Consider the following 10000-nt stretch of genomic DNA (forward strand, 5'->3'; position numbering starts at 1 on the left):
TTTGAATTTTTCATTGACCCCAAAACCCCAACCCCCGCCCCCTATAGCTTTCTAGCAAATCAGGTCTACTGTCACTGAACTGATGTGTGGTTTTTGAACTATTGTGTGGTTATTGAACTCCAGAAAGAAAAAGAAAAAAGAAAAAGACGGCTTTATGAAATGTTGTTCTTAGACATTTTTTTATCATATTGAGCTACTTGTGTAATAGGAGCACATACCATGTTTGTTTTGATGGTGATGTTAGTGATCCACAGTCCTGTACTGCATATATTGTTGAAGTAGAACAAGCTAAGTTTTGATGCACAGTGAAACTTGAACATCATTGAAACTGTAGCATGAATATATATAAACACATATCTAGTGGTTTGTTAACTCTGCCTTTCAGAGTATATACATAGTATCTACTGCTTTGGTGTATCAAATCATTATTTACATGTAAATGCAGGTACATTTTTTGCTCTCCACCCCCAACCCCCCCCCCCCCCCTCCCCCATCTCTCTCTGAAAAAATTATTGGTGACATATTACATAGAACTATGTTATATTAGAGAGAATTAAAATTATTTTTTGCTTTAACTTTTGTCATAAGACAACAGGAACGACAAAATGTTGTGAGATAAATTATCGAATTGTTACCACCCACCCTTTTCTTCTTCTTTGGTGTTTGAAATTCCTCCTTAGAGGAGAAGCAACTGGTGCGCCACCTTGTACCTGGACGATAGGATGTTTTTTTTTCTTCCTTCTTCGTCGAAAACTCTGTATAGTCTCTCAGGTATGGGGGTACTACTCAAGGTTGCCGAATGAGTGGGTAATGGGCACGAACAGATGTTTCTTGTTCTTAATTGGTGCCAGTGAAACACACAAAATGTCCACGGTCAACCTCCGCCACTCGAGCCATTTCAGTACTAAGTCCAATCATTCTGCCTTTACAAACGTTCTTCTCTGGAGTTTTACTGCTCAGGCAACAGGTTTTTTCACCCGGAAATTTTGCACGAGAGAGGCCGACGACAACAACTACCACGATAAAAACACAAGTCTTCATGTTTCGCTACGAACGCGTAACTTCGACAGGAAAATTCACTATTGTTGCAGAGATAGTTTTTTCGTTGAAAAAGATATATAAAAGAGACGTTCCTTGCAGGGCTGTGTTTAAAGAAAAAACCTTAGCTGTTTTGTTCCCGCCTTATTACCGCGAAATGAAATCAAATACCGCGAAATTTAAATCTGCCGCCATCTTGCCGCCTGCTTGTTTCTATGGAAATGATGCAACCCATTCCCACGCGCGCCCAAATCAAACGCGCGTGGCTTAAGCATGCGCACTCATTTGACCGCTGTGGAGGTTATCCTACGTCATTAGCAAGTGACACTTCACTGTGGACTAAATGACAGTACTATCGAATTTGTTGTTTATCGCCGCTCCAGCCGCTCTAGAGTTCTCGAAAATGGCCTATTTCTCCAACCTAAAGCAAACGGGAAACCACTAGATACCTTTCCCCAGCATTCTGGAACTTTCCACACAGCCACTTAGCTTCACTTAGGGAATAACACCTCACAGCGTTAAAAAGAAGGAGAGCGAAAAACCTTGACAACCGCGGCCATCCGACGCTGGCAGTGCTTTTAAATGAGGTACTCCTAAACAGTTTGCGCTATTCTATGCGTTTAAATATAAAATATAGCACTAAATAAATCAATAAATATGTATACAAGTAAACAGAATAAAATTATTTACACGACTGTATACGCATGATTTTTTTTAAATTTAGTTTGCGGCTTTATGATGTATCCGCGAAAAAGTTTCAATTTCTATTTTTCATTTGGTTGTAATGGTAGATAGCATGCATTACTCACTTTTTTCGAATCACCGCCCCGAGCTTGTTGTGAGTTATCAGCGAGTAAGCCGTCATTTTCTTTTTTAGCTGAGAATCTGAGTCTCACAACAGACATTTCCAGGCCAGATTTGGGAACTGAGTTCGCACAACATGTACCTCTAATATTTGCTAAAATATTATAAATATCTACCTCTTGCTCTGAGTTTCAAGTTCAGATTCAAAAATCCAACCAAGAAGAACAAGGTAGTGAACTGGCCCGCAGGTAGCGAGTGCTAATCTAGGCGGGCCAGACTTTCAAAACACTCTATTGCTAGTTAGTAGTTAATTAGTAGCTAGTTGTTAAAATTTCACCTATTTACATTTAGACATTTCACCTGTAAATTTAGACGTGATACCTGTTCTTGTTATTCAGATTTATGAAGATAATCCAAACCCTGATTCAAAACAGTATAAAGTTTAAGCCCTAAATTCGCATTATTTCCCTTATTCTTAAAACTTTACAAACCTGTCAGACAAGTAGTCTTCATAGAACTGCAGATTGTTCAAAAATCAAGAATAATAAATTTAAAAATTCTAAATCCCGTCAATTATTATATGTTCCTCTTGACCCAGAGTTTTTGAACGGTTTTTGTTGTTACTCATTATTAAAGCCAACACTAAAGAAAACCAAATTATGTTAACTGATATTAGTATAAGTGTTCAGCAATAATTATTGTTATCAATCTTACATGTCCAGACAACTCTTGGCACTTCATTATTTTTTATCATGTTTAAAATTCAATGCACAAGGAACAACCCAAACTATAATTGTGGATGTGACAAGCTAATGCCAAATTTCTGACAATGGCTACATCATGATGCCCAATAATAATAATAATAATAATAATAATAATAATAATAATAATAATAATAATAATAATAATAATAATAATAATAATAATAATAATAATAATAATCTTTTATTAGGAAGCTTCCGGTCACTTAACGTGGTTTTCAGAAAGGTCCTTGATGGGATTTTGCAAGGATATATCCTTCAGTACTTATCCAAAAAAGCTACTTAGAAGAGCTATGACAGCTAACACATTCATCTCATAGCCAGTATTCCCATCAACCTCATTCTAGGCCTCCCAACTCAATAAGTTTGTAGCTTTCTCCACATGCTCCTGTTTACCATCCCTCATTCAATAAAATATACTGTAGATGTTATCAATCACATGGGATCTATTTATGTTTGGCCATTTACTGCGTTGCATCTACTGTTTCGAGTCTCTTGTAATTGCCAAAGTCGTTCTTCTCTTATTTAGTTTTGCTTATTTTCATTGAATTGCCACAGAAGCCAACAAAATATACAGAACAAGATGCCCCTCTAATGGCATTACACGGAATGCTTAATGTAGCCCCAATTATTCCCCATTGTATGTTTCGCAGATATTTAAAAAATATCCTCCCTTGGCCATTGAAATAATTGTCTGAATGGTTTTATTCAGATATATTGCGTGATACTTATCGTTGTGTTACTAGGAATCATACCAGAAATAACTATGCAATAACGTCATGACCCCGCTGAACTGGTCTGGCCTGGGGATGCACAATCTGCGAGCCAGCGAGGCATGCGAGGCATGCGAGGCAGACGTGCGAGGCACTCAGGTTAGCCTAAAAAACACTCCGGTTAGCCTAGAAAGCACTCTGGTTAGCCTAAATAGCACTCAGGTTAGCTTAAATAGCTCCCCGGTTAGCTTAACGGTTAGCAGTTTATGTTGGGGGTTGTTCATGCCTCGCATGCCTCGCTTGTTTTGTTCATGCCTCGCACGCCTCGCACGTCTGCCTCACATGCCTCGCATGCCTCGCTGGCTCGCATATTGTATACACTCGTCTGGCCTCCTCTAGCTCTAATCCCTCGCGTTGATCATTCGATCTGTTTTTTGAAGCGGATTTTCTTTGCTGTGAACTCTCCCAATTTCCGCCGTTTCAACTGTCGAGTACTACCTAGAAGTTATTATTTCGATTTACTGCTTGAAAAAGGTTGGTTTTCTCTCTGAAAACAGCAGATCCGGAGTCTTAAATTCAGACATGTGGCCGCCATTGAACGAAAACAACTTTTCCAAATGATGATTTGCTTTGACGTCACACAAGTAGAGATGAGTGGGTCCCCTCCCTCGTGATATACGCGCAGATAATGGAGTTTGATTGGGCCGCTTTTGTTCAAGACAATCAAAACAATAGATCCCTTCTGGGAGAGGGAAGAATTTAATCTAGTTTTAATGAATAAATCAAATGATGATTTGACGTCACACAGAAGTGATGAGTGGGTCCCCTCTCTCGTGATATGTGCCTGAAAAATAGATTTTGATTGGGCCGCTTCTGTTGAAGACAATCAGAACAATATATCCTTACTAGGGGAGGACAGAGTTTAATGCATAAATTAATGTGCACATTTATGACACCGATGAAAAAAAAGATACCCGACCGAAACCTAGACACGTCATGCCCTGCGGGCATTCCGTGTAAAAAAACAACAACAACAACGTACAAAAGAAGGAGGGGTATGGCAGGGGGAAGTAACAGGGCTGGGTCCCAATTGACAACTGCTCCATATAACTAAGAAAGAGAAAAAACACCCTGAAAACAAAGTCAACAAGAACCAAGAAAAAATAACAATAACAAAAAAATTAATAGGTTATTCAGGGCATTTTTTCATTATTCAATCGGTTAATAAAAATTGAATTTTCACAGGCGTGCATTTCCTTCTAATATCTTGTCTGGCTTTTTACTTTTGCTGTTTCTTTGTTACCCTATCTAAAACTGGCCCTACATTGTACCTTCCACCTCTTGCTCATGGCCTTCACTAACTTGATAAAAGTGTCTGATGTTTGGCATCCATAAATTCTTACTCTAGCTCAAATGTGTGTGTGTGTGTGTGTGTGTGTGTGGGGGGGGGTCTATTTCCCTCCTTTCAATCTCATGTTTGGGGTTCCACCAATTGCAAACATTTTATTTTAAATGCAATGGGATACCAAGAGCACTTGCTCAGATCTGTTTTCTCCGAATAGTTTTAAACTGCGCAAAAATATTCCTGTATTAGAGAGCACTACCCATAGGAAACCCGAGTATCTCGGTGCCTACTATTGTTTGCGCAGTAACAATAGTAGGCACCCTGTCTAAGGGGTGATGGATCTGGCTGGCAATACATTTACCAATGTTATTCAATTTATATAATTTCTTTATTCATAACAATTTAATGGCACAAATCGGTGAATAAAAAGTAAAAAATATCTAAAATAGCCATAAGAATAATCCGTAAAATTTTAGGGTAAAAGCACCTCATACCGAGACAGATCACCAATTACCAAAACAAAAAATGTAGGGACAATAAATGACAATAAAACTAGCCATAAAGTTAGTAAGTTAATTAATGAAATTATTTAAATTATAATGAAATCACATATGTTGGTCGGTGAGCGAAGAGTCCAGTCCACAGTTGATCGATATAGCCTTCTTATTCCGTTCCGAGCTATTGCTGGGCTGCGTTTCAACATTTTACAGGCACTCACAATAGCCACTTTTTGAGCTTTAAAATACAAGTGCTGCAGGAGGATTGCAAGCAGAGGACGTTGAAAACTCTCAAAGATTTATACTCGTTGTTACCTAGCAGAGAAACAGGTCGGGAATTTGTATCCCTAAACACTACAATTCCTACCCGGCGAGATCAGTCTCTCCGAAATGTAAGAACAATTTGAAAAGCATATTTCACAACCAGAATGTAAACAAAAGCTGTCCATAAATTGTACGACGAGTCCAGTCGACCAAAGCGTCGTAGTCTTCACTGTGACCCTCACGCGGCGAAGATCACTATATACTGGTCATTCAACCGAAAACAAAACGACGCAGTAAATCGATCAATACTTATAGTCGCCGTGCTACGTCGTGAACTTGGTAATCAAAAGGACGAAACAGAGAACAACACTTCAGGCCATGCTAAATATTTTTCTTGCGCTTTCAATAAACACTTCATGTAATTTCTCTTGCTTGGCACAACCAATCACAGAGCGCAGATATCAATGACGTATGAAAACTCAGTTTTGACCCGTTGCTGAAATCTGATTGGTTGATTTAAATTTCAGACGCGCGGACCGTATGGCAGGAAGGCCTTTGAATTGTTTGTCCAGTCACTTGTGACAAGCTGGATAATTCCCCAGTTCGAAGGTTATAATTTTTTTTTAATCAGTCTGTCGCTGGTAGATACTTCGCTAAAACCTCGAAAATCGTTTACCGCGGAAAATGATTGCGGTGATTTCCGGAGGATTTCCGGTATTTTCCCGAAGACATGGTACACTTTTCATTGGTCTGATCATTGTACAATCAAAGACTAGTTCTCATTGGCCAAGCGGGCATCGATAAAAATGGCGGCCCCTTCGCGTGAACTTCGAAGGTTTATGGAGTTTGGGCGGAAAGTTGTTGGAGTAGGGAGAAATTTCAGGTTTGGAAACATAAAATGATAGGAACACAGTGCAAGGCACGATAAAATGAACTGTTTTGTCTTTATTTGACAGAGAACACGCCGTGGAATTAGGAAATCCTATACCGAAGAATCCATTAATCTTCCTTAAACCACCATCAAGCTACCTAAAGGAAGGAGGCAAAATTAAGGTAAAAGTCTCAAAAATACTAAAGACTCTTTCTCAATTCGCCAGCAAGCATGCCCTGTATACAGTTACAGAAAGAATTATTGGAAGGGGTGATCTAGAGAAACCGACGGGTGAGGCATGAGGTGGTGGGGGAGATTTGCATTGTACTAAGGGCATGTTCCCACCAGCTGAGTCTGTCACGTTGCAGAAATAGCCAGTAGACACTGCATAGGGTGGCTCATATGTGGTGTCACGACTGATTGCTATGATGAGGTTGGGATAGGGGCATTTGATTGCCTAAAAATGGCACTGACAAGGGTCATTTGAACAATATTTTTGTCTCAGGGGTGCAAATTAAAGGAGCTCCATTTTTAGGCTTAAACATCAAAAGATCACAGGGAGCACCTAATTTCTGCATTCTGCCTATATAAGAGAGACAATTCAGCCAATGCAAAACCTATTCCCATGCCCTTATGCTTACTTTTAATATGTTCATCATGAGAGGAAGAGAACAATAATAATAATAATAATAATAATAATAGTAATAATAATAATAAAGATAATATTTAATGAGGGGGTCCAACTCGCCAAGGCAGTTTTCAGTGGAGCCCTCCTAACAGTACCAGGAACTAGGCTGCTACTGCAGGATTTTCATCAGATGTCTCAGTCGTCCCTAATTGGTAACATCCCACATACTGCCTGCACTGTATTGTGATACTGTTTGATTGGCACTTTTATGTAATCATCACTGGAAAACACTTGGTTCTCCTGTCAAAATATTTATATTTTGCTATGTTTATCTCTTTTTTTTCAGTTTTAAACTTTACAAATGTTATTGGTATAGTGAGAAATGTAAGATTTTAACTTTTTAAGTCTTTTTCTCAGATCCCTCCGGGCTGTAACCAGCTGCATCATGAGGTAGAACTTGCTGTTGTGATTGGCAAAACAGGAACATCCATTTCAGAATCAAATGCTATGGATCACGTAGGAGGATATGCGCTTGCTCTAGACATGACTGCTCGAGATATTCAAGATAAGGCCAAGAAACATGGCTGGCCATGGACATTTGCTAAAGGATTTGACACTGCATTGCCTATCAGTGAATTCATCCCAAAGGCAGAGATTCCAGACCCTGATAATGTTCACCTATGGCTCAAGGTTGATGGTGAAATGAAACAAGATGGCAATACACAAGATTTCATCTTCAAGATCCCTCATCTGATAAGTTACATCAGTCTGAGGATGACTCTAGAGGAAGGGGATTTAATTTTGACAGGGACCCCACAGGGTGTGTCACCAGTCAAACCTGGCCAAACTATAGTGTGTGGTCTGGCAGATAAAATTGAGATGACATTTCCTGTTATACAGTAGAAAAGAATAAATTAAAGCAAACTGTGTCTCAGTGTTTAAATTTACTCAATTTTCCTAAGTTACAACAGCATAATAATTACTATTCTAAGTTTAAGTAATATGTGTAACTTTATCACTGTATAAACTGCATAAAAGCAATTGGAGGGCTGAGTGCATAACAATCTTCTGTCAAATTTTAGGTTGATTTTTCATTTCGCTCAAAAGTGCCTTAATTATTAAATGTGGCCTTCAATTTTGTCTGACAACATTGCTCTTTTTTGTTGTTGTTATTACTTTATTTATCACCATCATCATCATCATCATCATCATTATTATTATAATTATTATTATTATTATTATTGGTCTATTATTGGTCTGTTTCTTCCTGAAACATTTTTCATAATAACTGTCAAATTTCTTGTGTACACTGGGTGTGCTCATAGAATTTTGAAACTGTTATATTTGTTAACTAATCTTTGAGCATACAGATGTAAAGTACTCAAATGGAATTTGTCTTAAGAGAACTTTTGCTCAAATTTATTAGCAGTTAGGAAGAATCCTAGCCCACCAAAATTATGCTAGTTGAAGGATGTAAAATACTGCAGCTTTATTAAGTAAAAGAGCACAGTGCCAGCTAAGAGGAATATTCTCAATAAAGTAATGTAGCATGTAAATATTTAACAAGACAGAGAGATAGCGATTTTATGTATATATGAACATACATTTAAGTTGCCCACTTATTATATTATACTAAAATATACTTATTTTATACTCGACCTCACAAGCTTTTAGCTTTAAAATTTATCGAGTGAAAATTAAGGCTATCTGTCTGTCTGTCTACATGCTTTACACCAATGACTAAAAAGCTAACACCTTGGGTAACTGCCATTCATCAATGTTGGAATCAATTGATCTTGGATCAGTAACACATCTTAAAGCACTTCAGAAACCGTGACAACCTTTGGATGTGCATCAGATTCACTTGGCTTTAGCTCCTTCCTCCAGCTGTACATCGGCATAATGATGCCTTTTGCACAATCACATCTGCTATTTGATTCTCTTCTCCTGAGATGGTCACTAATTCATACTTTCCCTTGCAGTCTGGGCAACCTTCCAGAATTTCTTTGAGTTTGCGGATGAACAGCACCACCTATCCAAATAAACAAGAGATATAAATTATTACCGTTATGCCCATTATACTGTCTTTGTACAAGGAATTCTGTGGAAGGGGGATACTCCCCTACGCTGCATATTAGGTATATGGATATTGTGGCTCCAGAGAGTATCGCTTTTTAAGCCATTTAGGTCTGAAATAGGATCAGGATTTGGCGAACACAGCCGCACACCCCTGCTTAAAATACCAAGGAGTACCCCCCTGGGAAGGAATTTGACACAACCAGAAAATACCCATCACATGGAAGATAATTGGAAATTCCAAGGGCGGCCTTTATAAGTATAAAGCAAAGTATAAAACTAAACTGGAATTTCCACAGAGTGTTCCTTGAAAGATGCCTTTCTCAACCCTTGAAATTCATCCTGATCATCATCATGGTAGCATGTGAAAAGTATAAATACAGTTTCTGGCTGATGACCATAACTGACTGGAACAACCTCCCAAGTGAGATTACAACACTGGATGGTGGAGCGATTCAAACTGGTAGGCAATGCTCACCTTGTGTAATTACTAATTAATTTTAATTTTTTCTTAGATTTGCACTCACCCCTTTTGTACTGACTTGTTTTATTTTTATAGCACTGCACTTGACTTCCAAACAGTCCAAGTGATAATCTTGCAAGTAAAATGTAGACTTGGAGGGGGCTTCAACCCAAAAACCTCTCATTGAAAGGGAAGTGCAGGGTAATAGTCGATTTTGGCCCTTCCCCATTATAAACTTTTTAAATATTTCCCCCAACAATTTGCCATTCTGAGTAAAACAACATACCTGCTCATCTCGCTGTTGGCGGCTCAATCCAGCCTCTGGGTTTTTAGACATGTCGTACAAGGACATAAGCGGGGTAGCATATTCCATGATGACGTGGTATTCGTCTATCTCCCCGGAATTGTCTCGGCGTGGCATCTCTATACGGTGCACCGTGTGCTTGTAAGACCTCTTCTCTATCCCACCTCTAGTAATCTCCAGCGGCTCGAGGGCACCAGCGCATTTCACTCTTGAGTCAGACTTCTCAATTGTATCGT

At 38.7% G+C, this 10000-nt stretch overlaps 2 protein-coding genes and 1 pseudogene across 3 annotated transcripts in view; 2 read left to right on the forward strand and 1 right to left on the reverse strand.

Moving 5' to 3' along the window:
• LOC146464653 (oxaloacetate decarboxylase, mitochondrial-like) overlaps positions 1–10000 on the forward strand; it is a 40948-nt gene that overhangs the window by 21995 nt on the left and 8953 nt on the right. The gene's annotated exons all lie outside the window — the stretch shown is intronic.
• On the forward strand, positions 6163–7908 carry LOC146464657 (uncharacterized). Its single transcript, XM_085129475.1, has 3 exons — positions 6163–6305; positions 6379–6475; positions 7339–7908. Exons 1-3 carry the CDS (start codon positions 6229–6231, stop codon positions 7822–7824), a joined length of 660 nt encoding a protein of 219 aa, XP_084985601.1. The 5' UTR covers positions 6163–6228; the 3' UTR covers positions 7825–7908.
• Positions 8226–10000, reverse strand: part of LOC146464658 (stimulator of interferon genes protein 3-like) — a 2491-nt pseudogene continuing 716 nt past the window's right edge. Inside the window, exons 1-2 of the transcript XR_014868435.1 lie at positions 9747–10000; positions 8226–8953 (exon numbers count right to left, since the gene is read on the reverse strand). The exon at positions 9747–10000 is cut by the window's right edge and continues 716 nt beyond it. The product of XR_014868435.1 is annotated as a stimulator of interferon genes protein 3-like (transcript). The remainder of the gene's footprint in view (positions 8954–9746) is intronic.

Source organism: Pavona decussata, unplaced genomic scaffold (genome assembly GCF_977016875.1).
Source record: "Pavona decussata unplaced genomic scaffold, jaPavDecu1.1 SCAFFOLD_161, whole genome shotgun sequence".
In the NCBI taxonomy this organism is placed as follows: Eukaryota; Metazoa; Cnidaria; class Anthozoa; order Scleractinia; family Agariciidae; genus Pavona; species Pavona decussata.

Bases quoted from the DNA above. Each gene is read 5' to 3' on its own strand.
- LOC146464657 (XM_085129475.1), top strand. From the start codon at position 6,229: ATGGCGGCCCCTTCGCGTGAACTTCGAAGGTTTATGGAGTTTGGGCGG. The intron at 6,306-6,378 runs GTTTGGAAACAT...TTTATTTGACAG, and splicing joins GGAGTAGGGAGAAATTTCAG to AGAACACGCCGTGGAATTAG. The intron at 6,476-7,338 runs GTAAAAGTCTCA...TCTTTTTCTCAG, and splicing joins AGGAAGGAGGCAAAATTAAG to ATCCCTCCGGGCTGTAACCA.